General features: G+C 39.2%; 1 protein-coding gene across 1 annotated transcript in view; it reads left to right on the forward strand.

Moving 5' to 3' along the window:
* Window positions 1-15,288, forward strand: part of CFI (complement factor I) — a 58,042-nt gene extending 42,754 nt beyond the window's left edge. The window contains exons 10-14 of the mRNA XM_043969767.1: window positions 4,673-4,776; window positions 6,555-6,658; window positions 8,143-8,420; window positions 11,924-12,028; window positions 14,853-15,288. Of these exons, the coding sequence (XP_043825702.1) occupies window positions 4,673-4,776; window positions 6,555-6,658; window positions 8,143-8,420; window positions 11,924-12,028; window positions 14,853-15,070 (809 nt within the window). The 3' untranslated portion in view covers window positions 15,071-15,288. The remainder of the gene's footprint in view (window positions 1-4,672; window positions 4,777-6,554; window positions 6,659-8,142; window positions 8,421-11,923; window positions 12,029-14,852) is intronic.
* The last annotated feature ends 3,500 nt before the right edge of the window (window positions 15,289-18,788 follow it).

Here is an 18,788-nt window from a genome sequence, read left to right on the forward strand (position 1 = left end):
CAGTCTATGCCTACCTTCTCATTATGTATAATTCTTACCTTTGTCCTCCCATAAACCCTCTACAGAGATTCAGTTTTCTCAAATTTAAAATTAGGTGAGGTAAAACAAAATAGTCGAAAGAGTGCTGGAGGGTGGTCCTGGATCCTAGGTCTGCCTCAACTACCTATATAATAATAACAACAATAATAATAACTAGCATTTACATCGTACTTTAAGGTTTTCAAAGCACTTTATAAACATTATCTCATTTGATCCTCAGAGTAACCCTAGGAGGTAATGGTATTATCGTCCCTATTTTGGAAATGAAGAAACAGAAGCTGAGGTTAAGGGATTTACTTCAGCTAATATGTGTCTGAGGTGGGATTTGAAATCACATCTCTCACATCTTCCTAACTACATGTCCACTTCTACTCATTCTGCCACCTGGCTACCTGCCCAGTGACTTTGAGCCAGCCAGTTCTCCTTTAGGCCTCAGTTTCCTCTACTGTAAAATGAGGAGGCCCCCTTTACCTCTAAATTTATGATCTTATGTTCTCCCCTGAAGGCTTTCTTTTAACACTTTATGCAAATAAATGTTGTATTTCTGCTGTCCATGAGCCATCCCACACTTTTTGATTCAGGACCTACCTATCTCCTTTTTCTATTGTACTTTTCATTCATTAGATACTGCAGCATCCATAGACACACCCTGCACCTCTCTATTTGGCTTTGGATCACTTAAAATTTTGATTCTTCCAAGACTGTGGTGTTTGGTTTGTTGTTGTTGTTGTTGTTCAATCTTTTTCAGTCATGTCTGACTCTTTGTGAAATCATTTGGGGTTTCTTGGCAAAGATAATAGAGTAGTTTTCCATTTCCTTCTCCAGTTCATTTTACCAATGAGTAAACTGAGGCAGTCAAGTGATTTGCCCAAGGTCACACAGCTACTAAGAATTTGAGGCCAGATTTGAACTCAGGAAGATTGAGTCTTTCTGACTTCAGGCCTGGCACGCTATGCTAGGTCTACCTAGCTGCTCTCTTGATCTATTTATTTTATTTTAATAATAAACATTTTAGCAAGTCATTCCTCAATTGAGAAATGGTGAAAAGATATGAAGAGGCAGTTTTCAGATGAAGAAATCAAAGCTATCTATAGTCATATGAAAAAAATGCTCTAAATCACTATTGATCAGAGAAATGCAAATTAAAACAACTCTGAGGTACCACCTCATACCTATCGGATTGGCTAATATGACAAAATAGGAAAATAATGTTAGGGAAGATGTGGGAAAATTGGAACACTAACGCATTGTTGGTGGAGCTGTGAACTGTGATGGTTAAGAAAATCTGTGATGTCTAAAATCTAATGTGTGGTTGCCTTAAATTAGAAACTCATAGCACCAGTCTTTGGGCATTAAGTATTTACTAAAGTATATTAGGGGTTAGTAAAGAGAAACACATGGAGAAAGAAAGAGATCTGTCTACTCTGTCTACTCTGCCTGCCCCTGTCTCCAGCAGCCAGTTCCTGAAGGAAAGGAAAGATCCTCAGTCTCCTAGAGCAGAAGCTCTCTTAGGGACCTGAAGAGGGCGGTTTCCACACACACAGCTCCAAGCTAATTGACTGGACCATTGACTTACAGGTGGTCTATGAATAGATGTAACTTCCAGACGCCAGGCAGTTTCCAGGAGGCTTAGTCACATGCTTTCTCCTCAGGGTGGAGCTGCCCTGGCTCTCACAGAACTGATCGAACTATTCTGGAGAGCAGTTTGGAACTATGCCCAAACGATGGGACTGGGCATACCTTTGACACAGTAATACCACTATTAGGTCTGTATCCTAAAGAGATCATAGAAAAGGGAAAAAGGACCCACAAATACAAAAATATTTATAGCAGCTCTCTTTGTGGTGGCAAAGAATTGGAAATAGAGGGAATGCCCATCAGTTCAGGAATGGCTGAACAAGTTGTGGTATATGAATGTAATGGAATACTATTGTGCTGTAAGAAATGATGAGCAGGTGAATTTCAGAGAAACCTGGAAGGACTTATTTGAATTGATGCTGACTGAGAGGAGCAGAACCAGGAGAACATTGTACACAGTAACAGCAACATTGTGTGATGATCAACTGTGATAGACTTAACTCTTCTCAGCAATACAATGATGCAAGACAACTTTAAAGGACTCATGATAGAAAATGTTCTCCACATCCAGAAAAAAGAACTGTGGATTCTGAATGCAGATTGAACCATACTGTTTCTACTTTTTTGAGGTTTTTCTCTTTTGTTCTGATTCTTCTTTCACAACATGACTAATGCAGAAATATGTTTAATGTGATTATCCATAACCTTGCTTGCTGTCTTGGGGATGGGGTGGGGGGAAGAAAAATTTGGAATTAAAAAGCTTATGAAAACAAATGTTGAAAACTATCTTTACACATAACTGGAAAATAATAAAATAGTTTTATGACTTAAAAAATAATAAACATTTTAATTTAAAGTTTTGAATTCCAAGTTTTATCCCTCTTCTTTCCTATCACCCCTCCCCGAAGCAGTAAGCAATCAAATATAGGTTATATATGTGCAATTATGTAAAACATTACCATATTAGTTATTTTGTACAAGAAAACTAGAATAAAAGAAAAAATGAAAGAAAATGGCAGTATCAGTTCTTTCTTAGTCCTTTGGGATTGTCTTGGATCATTGTATTGCTGAGATTAGTTAAGTCATTCACAGTTCTTCATCAAAAAATAGTGTCACTGCACAACATGCTCCTGGTTCTGCTTTACTTCACTATACATCAGCTCATATAAGTCTTTCCAGGTCTTTCTGAAATTGTAGTTTCAAATAGCATAATAATATTTCCATAGTTTGTTTAGCCATTCCGTCAGTTAATGGACATTCCTTTTATTTCCAATTCTTAGCTACCACAAAAAGAACTGCTATAAATACTTTTGTACAAATAGGTCTTTTTCTCTCTTTTGTAATGTCTTTGGGATATAAACATAGCAGTGGTATTGCAGGATCAAAGGGTATGCACAGTTCTGTAGCCCTTTGGACATAGTTCCAAATTACTCTCCAGATCAGTTCACAACTCCACCAACAGTGGATTAATGTCCATGCTTTCCCACATCCCCTCCAATGTCCAACATCCAACATCTTCCTTTTTTGTTATATTTGCCACTCTGATAGGTGTGAGGTGATACATCAAGAGTTGTTTTAAGGTGCATTTCTCTTATCAGTAGTGATCTAGAGCATTTTTTCATATGACTATACATAGCTTTGATTTCTTTGTCTGAAAATTGCCTTTGACCATGCTATCAGTTGGGGAATGACTTGTACTTTTATAAATTTGACTCAGTTCTCTATATATTTGAGAAATGATGCCTTTACTTTTGATCTGTTTAAAGAAAGACCAAAATATCTCTGAACTTAACTGCTATTTCCTACCCTTACAGAAAAACAACAAAAACAAACAAACAACCCAGAAAACAGCCAATGGTGATGATGACTGCTGGTGGTTTAATCCTAACTGCTTCTTGTTAAGTGAGCTTTCGTGTAGAGGCAGTGTGGGTTAGCAGAAAGGGCTAGTCTTAAAGCCATGAAGGCCTGGGTTCATGTCCTGCCAAGTGGCCCTGGACAATCATAACCTGTCATGGCTCTAGGCAGCTCTCTAAGACTAGTTCTTGAGAAAGTGCTGACCTGTATTGATAAGAGAGTATTTCCTCCCCTGGGGAGTTCCTCATTCTAATGATATCAGAAGCCCAAACCCTATCCCTTTTTCTGTAGCTGATGGATAAATTAAAACTTTAGTCAAAGTTTCTATTTGTTCTAGGCTTTGCCACATCACATGTACATTTTTGGTCCAACATTGTGAACTTTGACTTTTTTAAACATATTTGGAAAGGCAAAGCTGTTTGTTCTCTTTAGAAATCTGCTTTTCTCTGTAGTACATGTGCATATGCCATTATTTTTCATAATTGGGAAAAATTAGAATTATTTCTAACCAGAGTCCTGATGCTGAAACAACTAGAGTTCCTCTTTATGTGGCAACAACATAATATAATGGGAGGAAAAACACTTTGTCTGCTAGTCAGGAAGCCTGACTTCTAATTTCAGTACTTTCATTAGAAGCACTATGCTCTTGCTCAAGTCCTTTTCCTTAATAGAGTCTCAGATTAGATGATGCCTAAGGTTCCTTCCAGCTGTAAGATTCTATTTTCATAATTGCTGATAGGACATACCATACACCTTTCTGAATTCTGGCAGTTAGGTGGTATGGTGGGTATATTTGAATTCAAATCCAGCCTCAGATACTTATTAGATTTGTTAGCTTGGGAAAGTCGTTTAACCTCTATTTGTCTTAGTTTCCTCATCTGTAAAATGAATATAATAATTGTACCTACCTCCCAGGGTTCTTGTGAGGACCAAGTGAAATAATAATTGTAAATTGGTTCGCATATTTCCAAGTATATAGTAGGCATGGTTCATATCTTTATAAAATAACTCCTCTCTCAGTCTGCCATCTTTATATAAATATGTATATATAAAAAATGAAAATCCAAATATAATTTATGAATATAATGGCATTGCACTGTGTGATGTTGATCTCTTCTAGTAGTGAGGATGACTATATGATAAGTGATAAGAGATGACTGTCAGTTTTGATAATGCTGTGATCTTTTTTCCACCCCGAAAGACAGAAAATTACTGAAGTCTCTTTTACCCAAACTAAGCTGTGGCGTTAGAAACACCACACACACTCGAAGGAAACGAATTGTAGGAGGAAAGATTGCAACTCAGGTAATTCAATTGAGTTCAACAGACATTAACCCTTACAAGGCAGAAAACCTTGCTTATAGTGCTGGGACTAATGAAAAACAAAAAAGAAGGATCTAATGTTCAGGTCAGGGGTTTCCACCAGGTGAAGCTGGAGGAGGGAGACTAGAGACCTGGAGCCAAGGCAGAGAAACAGCAGGGGGTTTCAGGGCTGGGCATGGAGCTGATGGAGAGAAGACTGGGAAGGCTAGTTAGAGACCAAGCAGGCAGGACCTTAAATGCCAGACTCAGGATTTGACTTTATTCTCTGGATGATAGGGAACTAGGAAAGGCTTCCCTGAAAAGTAGAGTGGCACAACTGTCTACAGGCAAAGAGAAGTGATGATGTTGGAATAAGTCAGAGGTGGGGTTGGCGGGCAACTAAGCCCAGATGCCAGGGAGATCCCTTGAGGCCATGTGGCACTTGGCTACCAGCCAGGAAGTAGTCAAGGCACCTTCATACTTCCAGAGGCATGTTACTGCAATCTTAGCTAATCCCAAATGTCAGCCGAGGATAAATAGTGAACAGTTCAGAGTGCCCATTTCTCTGACTACCTCCCAGTATGGGAGCATCATCCAAGTTCAGGGTTCTTCAGCCCTAGATATACCACTGGTAAAATACCCAACATTGGGGCAGCTGGGTGTTGCAGTGGATAAAGCACTGGCCCTGGATTCAGAAGGACCTGAGTTCAAATCCAGCCTCAGACACTTGACACTAGCTGTGTGACCCTGGACAAGTCACTTAACTCTCATTGCTCTGTAAAAAACAAATAAACGAATGAACGAATAAATGAATAAATAAACAGATTAATTAATTATGCAACATCCTTAGGAAAAAAAAGAAATAGTCCCTGTCTCTTTATATAAAAGATAAAACATAAGTAAAGCACTTATACAGACCTAAAGAACTATATAAATGTCAGCACTTATCATTACTATTAAGTAAATACAAAGTAATTTCAGGAGGGGAGAGTGCTAATAATTGGAGAATTAGGAAAAGCCATGTAGGAGGTGACTAAGCTGGCTTTTGATGGAAGGAGGGGATTCTGAGAGGCAGAGGTGAGCAGAGAGCACTGAAGACATGGGGGACCATTGGTACAAAGTCATGGAGTCAGGAGATAAAAGAATGTGGACGATGATAAGTTATAGGAAATAAGATGGGAAAGGTAGGTGGAAGCTAGAATTGCATGAGGGCTTTATGGGCCAAATAGAGGATTGTACATTTTATCCCAAGGCAGTAAAAAAGCCATTCAACATTTTTTTAGTCAGAGGATGACATTGTGAGATCTATATTTTAGAAACATCAATTTAGCAGCTATATCAAGTATATATTGGAGAAGAAGACAACTGGAGTCAGGAAGAATGTTTAGGAAACTTTTTAAAAGTCCAGCTGAGAAGTAATAAAGAATTGTAGATGCTGCATAAATTGAAAGAACCAAAAAACTTGAGTGAGATTGTGGAAGAGAATTATATGTAATTATTATTATATATGCATGTAATTGTATATTACATATATTATTATTATTACTATTATTACAGGGGAATTGTCAGCTGATCAGTGGGTATTGAAGGAGAAGGAAGAGTTAAGTGTCTTTACCATGTAGATTTCTCTAGAACTGTCTAGGTTGGGAAAGAAATGTGGGAAGAGTCTGTAATAAGCAATCTGAGGGTCTCATGAAGAAGATGTACCTGGGGATTTGAGGGGCTGAATCACTGATTGCCCTACGTTACTGCAACTCTAATTCTGCAGACGTCTTTTGTAGGGGCAATTCCCATGGCAAGTGGCAATTAAAGAAGGTGAAAAACTCCACTGTGGAGGAATCTATATTGGTGGATGTTGGGTACTGACTGCTGCCCATTGTGTCAGGTAAGAGTATTTTTAATAACATTTTTTTCATGGAGCAGTGAAATTAGGTTTAAAAGGTAATGGTAGAAAAGGTATATACATGGGATTGATGGGGCAGCTAGGTGGCGCAGTGGATGAAGCACTGGCCTTGGATTCAGGAGGACCTGAGTTCAAATCTAGCCTCAGACACTTGACAGTAGCTATGTGACCCTGGGCAAGTCACTTAACCCTCATTGCCCTACCCAAAAAAAGAAAAGAAAGAAAAAGCATATACATGCAATTGAAAAAAAATCAGTAAAAAAATAAAAAACACAAAAAGAATTCATTACCTACTCATGATTAGTAGACATATCTAGTGTCCCAGACAAACTCTGGGGCAGGAGTTCTTAATCTGAGGACTGTGAACTTCAAAAATAGACATTTTGATAACCGTATTCCAATATAATTGGTTTCCTTTGTAAACTTATGCATTTTATGTATTTAAGAACATTATTCTGAGAAAGGACTGATAGTTTTCACCAGACTCTCATCTCCAGACTGAATCTATACCTTTTTATTGTTTGTAATCATAAATGTTTAACAACTATATCTTTTAAAAAGTACCCACAGGGCAGCTAGGTGGTGCAGTGGATAGAGCACCTGCCCTGGATTCAGGAGGACCTGAGTTCAAATCTAGCCTCAAACACTTGACACTTACTAGCTGTGTGACCCTGGGCAAGTCACTTAACCCCACCAAAAAAAAAAAAATACCCACAACACACTTTTAAGTTTAATTTGCATTATTTTCTTAAGTCTAGACATCCAACAAAACAATAAATCAAGCCCTGATTTGTAGCATTAGCCTCTTTCTGAGGTATAAAGTGGTCACCATGAAAATTGAATAAACTGCTTTCCAGAGCAAGTTCAAGTGGACTTTAGCACACCCTTGCTATAATGCTTTCTTCCTTTGGTTCTGCCTCTTGGCTTCCAGCACAGATCCCACTTTCTCTTTCTTTTCTGGTTTCCCTCAATACTAGTGCCTTCCCTTCAATCTACCCAGTTTCTATCTTCTCTGTCGTTTCCTTGTTGTGCCCCCCATTAGAATGGCAGGACTGTCCTTTGCCTTTCTCTCTCCCTCGTTCTCGCTCTTTCTCTCTCTTTCTCTCTCTCTCTCATGTATACATGTCTGCAGAGCAATATACACACATATGTATGCGTGAGCTATTACTATTATCATCATTATGAGGCTATGAAGAGATAATATGAACTATATCATTTGTGCTCTTACAGCAGTCAATGGAAGTCCATCATCTCTCCTCCAACCTCTCATTCCCTCCCTCCCCAGAATTGAGAAAGGCAGCCTTTTAAAGCTGTATTCCACATAGTGGCAGCCATGGTCTCAGGGCTAATGAAGAGATGGAACATTTGGGAAATAGGAAAAAATCCCTTTAAAAAAGGGAAGAATAAGGAAACCCAGGACTGCATGTTTGTATATTGTAGTAAATGTTTTCCATTTTATCTTGTAGAAAAAATGTAGCACATCGGTACCAAATATGGACAGGATTACTAGACTGGATAAAAATTAACAATGGAACTGGAATAAGGAGGGTAAATCGTGTGATAATCCATGAACAATACAGTGGAACCACCTATCAAAACGACATTGCTTTGATAGAAATGAAAAAACACCCAACCAAGACCACATGTGAGCTAGAGAATACCACCCCTGCTTGTGTCCCCTGGTCCAAATATCTCTTCAAACCTGGTGATAAGTGCTTTATTTCTGGCTTAGGACAAAATGAAGGTATTTCTTATGCTATTTATTAAACAAAATACAAGGAGCTAACAGCTATGCAGAAAATAAGTTTTATGTAGTAGAAAACTTACCAGTTGTCAAGGAGGAAAAAATGCTATCAGAATGCTAAAAGTTGTCCATTTCTTCAGTGCTAAAGGACTTATTAGAGGGCAATTTTTGCAATGAAACATAAAACTTATCATGGACTATTGGAGGTACTGGAGAAACAGGGGGAAAAACAATATATATAAATTGAATATGTATTAAATGCCTATTGTTTTCTAGACACTGTGTTAGGCACTGGGGGTACACACAAATTTGAAAGGTAGTCTCTCCAGACAATGCTAGCTTTATTTTCTCTTCAGGGTTCTTGAAGTACCCCTGAGGGTTTGAGGTATTTCTTTCTAAAGCTTGAGCCCCCATTCCCATTAGGTTCTCCTTACTGTTAGCCACCAGCGACTAGTAACCCAGTTTCATTTAAATAGGGAATATAGTTTAGCTCTTATAAAGGGATATTTATTTTGAAAATAATGAGAGAAGGGAAGAGAGGGAGAGGGGAATGGAATAAGCATTTCTATAGCACCTACTATGTCCCAGGCACTATGCTAAGCACTTTTGGGGGGGGGGCGGGGCAATGGGGGTTAAGTGACTTGCCCAGGGTCACACGGCTAGTAAGTGTCAAGTGTCTGAGGCCGGATTTGAACTCAGGTCCTCCTGAATACAGGGCCGATGCTTTATCCACTGTGCCACCTAGCTGCCCCCAATGCTAAGCACTTTTAAAAAAGAAATATTTAATTTTATTTTCACAGCAACCCTAAGATGATATTATTATCCCCATTTTACAGTTGAAGAAACTGAGACAAACAGGTTACTTAACTTGCCTAAGGTCACACAACTAGTAAGTGTCTGAGGCCGGATTTGAACTTAGGTCTTCCTGACCTAGGCTCTACCCACTGCACAAACAACAAGAACAAAAGTACGGGCATTTCTCCCCAGCCATCTCAATGGTAAGAACAGGCTCAGACTTAGCAGTTTCTACATAGCACTGGTTCCCACAGAGTTCACATCCAAAGCCAGCATCACTGCCAGATGAGTACTCATCTCATCTGTCAATGAGCTGGGTCCTCCCGATGATGCTAGGTCACCTGCAAAGCCTGACATAACCTTGACTCCCTACTGGACTCTTCAATTCCCAGATGAGTTCCCTTTCCGACTTTTCAAAACTCAAAAGGTGCCTCTACCTTCTTTCACCTAAAATACAAGAACAAACTCCCAGACAAAAAAACCAAAGATCCTCTTCACAGGACAGCAAGATGGTCTCAGGTGGGAAAAAGGGGAGAAGGCCCAAGGCCTCTTGAATTGTCTCTCACCAGAGCAACCAGAGGGAGTCAGCAGAGTGATGGAGTCAGACAGAGGGAGGGCTAAGGACACCTGACAACTTTTTATTGTGCTACCCGCTCTGCTTGGCAACTTCAAAAGGTAGAGCAAAATCTGTTCCAGAATATCTGTTTGTGTTCCAGAGTCTCTCCATTGTATGTCATCACAGACCTCTTGGAAGCAGGCTCCCCAAACTCTTCCACATGGGGAACTGCATCAGGGACTCTCAACTAATGCTTGGAGTCCCTTGTTACAATGTACAGAAGTAGCTACTAAGGATGCACAGGGCCTCTTATTTTTTTAATTTTTTTTTTTTTAGGGCCTCTTATTTTAAAAGACCACTGATTCACACAATTTCCCAACTTGAAGAATTTGATTTATTAGATTTACTTATCCTTTTCATTCATCCTGAATACTTTACCTGAATATCTTCCCTACAGTTCAACGTGAACCCCATGGGATTGTAAACTCCTTGAAGATAGAGACCATTTTTTTGGTCTTCATATATCATAATTTAGCATAGTCAAATATTTCTTGAACTGGATTGTTGACTTTTCTCTCTCCGAATCTCTAAATTCCCTTCAACCTTCTTTTGTAACAGAAATCCTAAGTAAGCCCAGCTAATTCTCCCACTGCTTTTGTACTGCATGGTCTTTAAAAATAGCAGACCTACTTGGTCTTTTCAGCTGTCGCTTTTTTTTTTCAATCAATCAACAAACACCTACTATATACCAGTCATTACTCTGTATACTGGAACAAGGACAAAGTTAAGTTAGTTCTTGCTCTTGAGGAGCTATATAAGCTCTTCCATGGGATTATTAATGAACTGTACCTGGGCTGTATTTCTGTGAAGCAAAGGTGCTCCCAAAGGACTTAAGGTCTATTTCTGAAATTGGAAAGAAAAGACTAAAAATGTAAGCATTACTGTCATAGAAATGTAATGGACTATATGTACTGATACATTCCCATTGGTTCTTGTTGTGATTCCTCACTTAAAAAAAAAAGCCTTTCTGAAGTAAAAGGAATTACGGAATGAAGTAATATACTAACAGGCATTAATTAATTAATTAACCGTGTGCCAGGCATAGTGCTTAATGCTAGGGATACAAAAACAAAAGTAACACATTCCCTACCCCCAAGGAATTTACATTCTAATGATAATAATAAAGAAGCACAGGTGTTAGGGGCCAACTAGGTGATGCAGTGGATAGAGTGCCAGGCCTGAAGTCAGGAAGACTTATCTTCCTGAGTTCAAATCTAGCCTCAACCAGTTACTAGCTGTGCAACCCTGGGCAAATCACTTAACACTATTTGCCTCAGTTTCCTCATCTGTCAAATGAGCTGAAGAAGGAAATGGTAAACCACTCCAGTATTCTTGCCAAGAAAACCTAAATGGAGTCATGGAGAAGAGTTGGACATGACTGAACAACAGGTGTTAGGAAACCTTAATACCAAGTGGTGTGATCACTTACTGCTATGATGACCAGGGCCCATAACATTCCCTTAAATTTCATTCTTCCTGTTAAAGTAAGAATAGGGAACTAGTTGGAGTATATGGCTAAAAATGGCTAATAGTATATCATGAAGGGGCGCTAGGTGGCACAGTGGATAGAGCACCGGCCCTGGAGTCAGGAGTACCTGAGTTCAAATCCGGCCTCAGACACTTAACACTAGCTGTGTGACCCTGGGCAAGTCACTTAACCCCAATTGCCTCACCAAAAAAAAAAAAAGTATATCATGAGACTTAGAGCTGTAAGGGACCTTAGAAATCATCTTAGTCCAACTCCCTTTTTGCAAATGATAAATTATTTTAAATATGAACGTGAGAGTGGAAAGGGAGCTGGCTGAAAGCCATGGAGATCAGGGTTTGAGTGTGCCTCTGTCTCATACTAGGCAGTTATGTATGAGCCTGAGCATGCTGTTTAACTTTTATTGCTTGAGGCAACTCAGTAAGAGAAGGTGCAGACCTGCTTCAGTGGAGGGAAGTTCCCTATCCCAATGAAATCAAAAGCCAGTCCCAATCCCTGTACTACATAGCCATATACTTATTATCTTTTGTGTTCTGTTAAACTGGGAGGATGTGTATTCATTTATGTTTGTCAATTGTCCACAATATTCATTTCTTTTTTTTTTAGGAATAAAAAATATATATAAGCTCAAATGGGGTGAAGTCAAGCTGATAGACAACTGTTCTCAATATTACTCACATCGCTTCTTTGAGAAGGAAATGGAATGTGCAGGTAAACATTCATTGACTTCTTAGTTACATTATTCTGTATATCTGCTTACCTTGAGTACTAATACAATCCTGTCTAATAAATAGTTATTAAGTACCTACTATGTGCCAGGCTCTGAAATTAATAAAAAGGAAGATGGTCCCTGTCCTCAAGTAGTTTACAATCTAAAAGAGGAGACAACACACCAAAAAGAGGCCAGAAAGGGGAAGTGGAAAGAGAGAGAGAAGATATCAGGGGACATGTTGTTTGAAGTTGAAACCAGGCAGGACAACAGATGCAAAGAGGATGGAGTTTAGACTCCAGTTTCTTCTCTCTATATATTCCTTTAGGAAGATATTGGAAGGAATTTGATACTCTTCCCTCTAGCCAGAGGGGAGAGCAGGCAAGGAAAGTGGTGTCAGTTAAAACTAGATTGTGGTGGTGAAATTAAAGGTGATAAACTTATCTTGGGAGATTCCAAGGATAATTCCACTGAGTTGAAACTAGGCTGGGAAGCAGGTGCAGAATGGGTTACTACAATACCACATGCCTTTCCTACAACTTTTTAAAGACAATGATGTAAATCAAAGCTTCTTAAACTGTAGGTCCTGACCCCATATGGGGTTGCATAACTGAACATGGGGGTCATTAAAAATTTGGAAACAGTAAAAGGCTATGTATACTTATTTTATATACCTATATACCCAGTGTTTTGTAAAAATTTCTTAGGCAAAAAGGGGTCGTGAGGGCAGCTAGGTAGCACAGTGGATAAAGTACTGGTCCTGGATTCAGGAGGACCTGAGTTCAAATCTGGCCTCAGACACTAACCATGTGACCCTGGGCCAGTCACTTAACCCTCATTGCTCCGCCAAAAAAAAAAAGGTCGTGAGTGGAAAAAAGTTTAAGATCAGTCTGCTAGTCCAGTGTATTTTAAAGCATTCTGAAGTCTTCCATCAAAATATTTGCAAAAATGGTCATATGGACAACAAATTCTCAAAACATTCTCTGTAAATCAGGAGTCCTACCATCTTGGTTTGTAGAATACCACCTAATCAAAGTTTTGGCTCAGTTTAAATTATTTTGCCTAGGGTCACACAGCTAGTAAGTGTTAAGTGTCTGAGGCCGGATTTGAACTCAAGTCCTCCTGAATCCAGGGCCAGTGTTCTATCCACTGCGCCACCTAGCTGCCCCCTGGCTCAGTTTAATTTAAACATTGATTTGTCACATGAGAAACAGGTAGTTAGCATAGTGCCAGATTCAAAGTCAGAAAGACCTGAGTTCAGATCTTGACTCTTATTAGTTGTGTAACCCTAGGTAAGTCACTTAACCTCTGTGAGCCTCGGTTTCCTCATCTATAAAATGGGGTTATAATAGTGCTTACCTTGAATGGTTGTTGTGAGGATCAACCGAGATAATATATGTAAAGTGCTTTACTAACTTCAAGGCACTATGTAAATGCCCACTCCTGTTATTAGTATCCATAAGTCATTCTGATGTAGGATGGAATTTGGGGTCAAATTGATCCTGAGTCATCCCAAAAGAATTATAAGACTCAGTGACTCATTTTCCCAAGTTTTATTGCAATACTGTGGGTGACCACAGAGAGAGAACCAGAAAAGTGGAAAGCTGTCTCTAGAATAGTGAAAGAAAAGACAGTTATATTTATAGTATGGATAAATTGATTATCAGTCTCATTTTAATAATCTCCACCTTAGGGAGGTACAGGGGAGGGCCTGTCTTTCTCATTATAATAATCTCCACCTTTGGGAAGTACAAAGGAGGGCTTATCCTAATTTGGAGTTCCTGGGGTCCTAAGCCAACCCACGAGGTGGGTACCTTTTTCCTCGGAGGTGTGTTTTTGGGGTTTACATGTCATAAGGTGAATATGGGGATAAAGTTGGCCTTTTCTGTGCATGTCTCTTTCTGGTTCCCATGCTTAGTTTCAAAACATCTTCATTTAGCATTTATTCCTAGTTTGAGTTTCTATAGCCTGTCAGTTTTGTCATTGTTATGGTTTTAGGCCTTCATGGCCTAGCTCCCTCTGTTCTTGTTATGGGTACTGATTACTGTAGGTAAGAGAACTTAGCATTCTGGCTTGTAACTGGGGTCTGAATCCCTCTTAGAGCTCATATCTGAATTAGAGCTTGGGTCTTAGGTTTTTCTATGAGCCCCTTTTTACCTCCTATATCAATTCTACTAGGTGCTATTGAGCCATGAGAATGGGGAGGAGAAGGATATAGGCTGCTTCTTAGATCTGGGTGTAAAAGAGGAAAAAAGGAGGTATCTCCTTACCCAGAGAATCCCTTTACCCATAATGCGATGCTGGAGCACTTCAAGATTATTGATCCAACACCAAACTTCTATCTAAAGCAAGTAGAGTCAGAAGGTATATAGTGTTTGCCAAGGTAGAGAACTGAGTAGGAAGTTAGGAACATCCAGCTTTTGCGGGAGAAGCACTATGTTGCCGGAGAGTGCACTGTGACTTAGCCACAGAAAACTTAAGTTGTACTAGTAGCTACAAAGCTTCTTAGATGCACAACTAACATTTATCAGCTTTGTGACCATGGGCAAATTATGTCATCTTTCTGAGCCTTAGTCTTTTCATCTGTGAAATGAAGATGATATAACTCACACTATATCCTACATAGACTTTCTTGGTAAGCCTTCACATTCTTCAGAAATATGGATTAGGATATTATGGTCCCAGATGGACCATGTAAGCAAGGGTTAACACCTTCCATCATGAAAGTGTAAAGCCCAGTGGATTGTGATGAGTAGGAAGATGGAGTCATAATTTTCAAATAAGAATAAAACCAATACATTTTTTCTTTTTCTTTTTTCTCCTCAGGAACAGATGATGGTTCTATAGATGCCTGTAAAGGGGATTCTGGAGGGCCCTTAGTCTGTATGGATTCCAACGATGTGTTTTATGTTTGGGGCATTGTGAGCTGGGGTGAAAATTGTGGAAAACCTGAATTCCCTGGTGTTTATACCAAAGTGTCCAACTATTTTGACTGGATTAGTCATCATGTGGGAAGATCTCTTATTGCTCAATACAATGTATGATGGTGTTGATTCCTTTTTCTTTCCTATTACAGTCAGAATTCCCACTTTAACCTAAATAAGACAATATATAATTATTAACTTTTAAAGACAAAAAAGCTTTCAAAAACCACAAAAAACATTTCAAACTAGTGTTTTATCATTATTTTTTCTGTTCCTTATAAGATGTGTGCCTAAATAAATTCTATTCTTAAAGCATACTGTAAAGTTCTCAAAATAAACACTTTTGACAAGCATGCATGCCAGCAGTGTAAAGTCTTGGGTTTGACAAATCACCTTTACAAATACAGGATTGGAGGAAGCCAATTGGTGAGATAGCTATTTGTGGGGGAAAAGATCTCAGGATCTTAGTGGTCTGCAAACTCAACATCATTGTTGTCATTTGGCAGCCAAAAAAAAAGCTAATTCAATCTTGGGCTATATTAACAGAAATAAGGGCTGTATACTCTGTGCTCGGTCCTGGCTAGAGGCACACATATCTGAAGAGGACTGAGGTCAGTTCTGAGTGCCACAGCATCCTTAAAAAAACTCAAAAAAAAAAGACAGAGAAGCCAAGATGGCGAAGGGCCTTGAATCCATATCATATGAAGAGTGATTGAAAGAACTGGGATATTTAACCTGAGAAATAGAAGATTCAAAAAGGACCTGATATAGTTATGACGTGTGGTATGAATGATGAGCCAGGAACAGGACTATTCATTGTAGTCACCTGGGTTCTACATGGTGTATTTGAATGAGATGCAAAACTCTTTTGACTTCAGCTCCTATCCCAGCTCTGTTAGGAACCTTCAAGCTCATCTAAATTCACATATACAGAACCAAAGGATATTATGGGCCTAGAAAACTGATTCAAGAGACCACAAACCTGTGTTGGCTCTGTTGAACCTTTATGTCCTAAACATATACTATTGTCTTTTAGACTCAAGTTAGAATCTCTCTCACTTAGCTATTAGCCCCACCTTAGTGGGGTAAATGAGTGGTAAATATTTATTAATAAATGGCTGGGTGGGGGGGACCTTTTTTCTAAATCACTTTTTAAAAGTTTTATCTGGGAGGTGGAACCAAGATGGTGGAAGAAAGGCAGAAACTTCCCTGAGCTCTCCCCCCAAACCCCTCCAAATACCTTCAAATAATGCCATAAGACAATTCCAACCCAGAAAAAGACAGGGTGAAATAATTTTCCAGCCAGAGACAACTTAGAAGGTCAGCAGCAAAGGTCTGTTGTACCAGGGTGAAAGTGGAACATAGTCCAGCACAGGCCGAGCCAGCACAAACCCAGCCCCAGCAAACCAAGAGCAGGCCTTGGGAGCCTCTGAAACAGCAGTGGCAACAACTGCTTCTGGAACTCTTAGCCCACAGATGGTAAGAGAAGCTGGGGGGGGGATGGGTTTGAACAATTGGCCAGGAGATTACAGCAATCTATTTGCTAGCACAGAAGCAGAACTCTGTTGTTTTGCCCATACTCCCATCCAGGTCCCAGTCTTGGATGGTAGTCCCAGGCAGGGAGGAGTACAAGCACACTGGAGCTTGTGGCCACAGTGGAGTGGGACTCTGTTCATAGTTCCAGGGAAGAAAAGCAGGCTTGTCGTTGCTTGCAGACCAGAGTACAAGCCAGGAAAGTAGTAAACATACTTCTCCTTAAATCATACTACCTTGGAAGAACTAAAAACTTAGAAATCCCTAGAAGTATATCTGAAAACAACTGCACAAATCCCCTGAAGCTTGGGACAGTGCACCCTCCACCCTGGAAGCAGTGTCCCACTTTAACAAAGAGTTAAAAGTCAAGAAATAGGCTGGGGAAATGAGCAAATAGAAAAAAAAATTATGACCATAGAAACATTCTATGGTAACAAGGAAGATCAAAACGCCCTCAGAAGAAGATAATAATGTCAAAGTTCCTACATCCAAAGCATCCAAGAAAAATATGAATTGGTCCCAGGCCATAGAAGGGCTCAAAAAAGACTTTGAAAATAAAGAGAAGTAGAGGAAAAAATGGAAAGAGAAATGAGAGTGATGTAAGAAAGCCATGAAAAAAAAGTCAACAGCTTGGTAAAGGAGACAGAAGAAAATACTGAAGAAAATAATATCTTAAAACACAAGACTAAGCCAAATGGTAAAAGAGGTACAAAAAGCCAATGAGGAAAACAATGCCTTGAAAAGCAGACTTGGGGGCAGCTAGGTGGCGCAGCAGATAGAGCACCAGCACTGGATTCAGGAGGACCTGAGTTCAAATCCGGCCTCAGACACTTGACACTTGCTAGCTATGAGACCCTGGGCAAGTCACTTAACCCTCATTGCCCTGCCAAAAAAAAAAGCAGAATTGGCCAAATGAAAAAGGAGGTACAAAATCTCTCTGGAGAAAATTACTCCTTAAAAATTAGGATTAAGCAAATGGAAGCTAATGACTTTATGAGAAATCATGAAACAATAAAGCAAAACCAAAAGAATGAAAAAAAATAGAAGGCAATATGAAATATTTCATTGGAAAAACAACTGACCAGGAAAATAGATCCAGAAGAGATCATTTGAAAATTATTCGACTACCTAAAAGCCATGAACAAAAAAAGAGCCTAGACATCATCTTCCAAGAAATTGTAAGGGAAAATTGTCCTGATATTCTAGAAACAGAATGTAAAATAGAAATTGAAAGAATCCACCAATCCTCTCCTGAAAGATATCGCAACTCCCAGCAATATTATAGCCAAATTCCAGAGCTCCCAGGCCAAGGAGAAAATATTGCAAGCAGACAAAAAGAAACAATTCAAATATTGTAGAGCTACAGTCAGGATTTAGCATAAGATTTAGCAGTTTCTACATTTTTTTTTAAATGTCTGCATTAGTCTTGTTGTGAAAGAAGAATCAGAACGAAAGAGAAAAACCTCAGGGCAGCTAGGTGGAGCAGTGGGTAAAGCACTAGCCCTGGATTCAGGAGGACCTGAGTTCGAATCGGATCTCAGACACTTGATACCTACTAGCTGTGTGACCCTGGGCAAATCACTTAACCCTCATTGCCCTGCAAAAAACAAAAAACAAACAACCTCAAAAAAGAAAAAAACAAAAACAAAAGTAGAAACAGTATGGTTCAATCTGCATTCAGAATCCACAATTTTTTTTTCTGGATATGGAGAACATTTTCCATCATGAATTCTTTGGAATTGTCTTGGATCATTGTATTGCTGAGAAGAGCTAAATCTATCATAGTTGATCATCACACAATGTTGCTGTTCTGTGTACAATGTTTTCCTGGTTCTGCTCACTTCACTCAGAATCAGTCCACTTAAATCTTTCCAGGTTTTTCCTGAAATCTGTCTGCTCATCATTTCTTACAGCACACTAGTATTCCATTACATTCATATACCACAACTTATTCATCCATTCCCCAATTGATGGACATTCCCTTGATTTCCAATTATTTGCCACCACAAAGAGAGCTAGTAGCTTCTACATTAAAGGATCAGAGGTCTTAGAATATATCTCAGAGGGCAAAGGAACTGGGATTACAACCAAGAATCACCTACCCAGAAAAATTGATTATAATCCTTCGGGGGGAAAATGGGAATTCAATGAAAGAGAGGATTTTCAAGCATTCTTTTTTTTTCACCCCAGCAACAAACATGTATTTTATGTTTTCCAGTTACATGTAAGGGTAGTTTTCAACATTCATTTTCATAAAATTTAGAGTTCCAAATTTTTCTCCCTCCCTTTCCTCCCTCCTCCACAA

This window comes from Dromiciops gliroides, chromosome 6 (genome assembly GCF_019393635.1).
Source record: "Dromiciops gliroides isolate mDroGli1 chromosome 6, mDroGli1.pri, whole genome shotgun sequence".
NCBI lineage: Eukaryota > Metazoa > Chordata > Mammalia > Microbiotheria > Microbiotheriidae > Dromiciops > Dromiciops gliroides.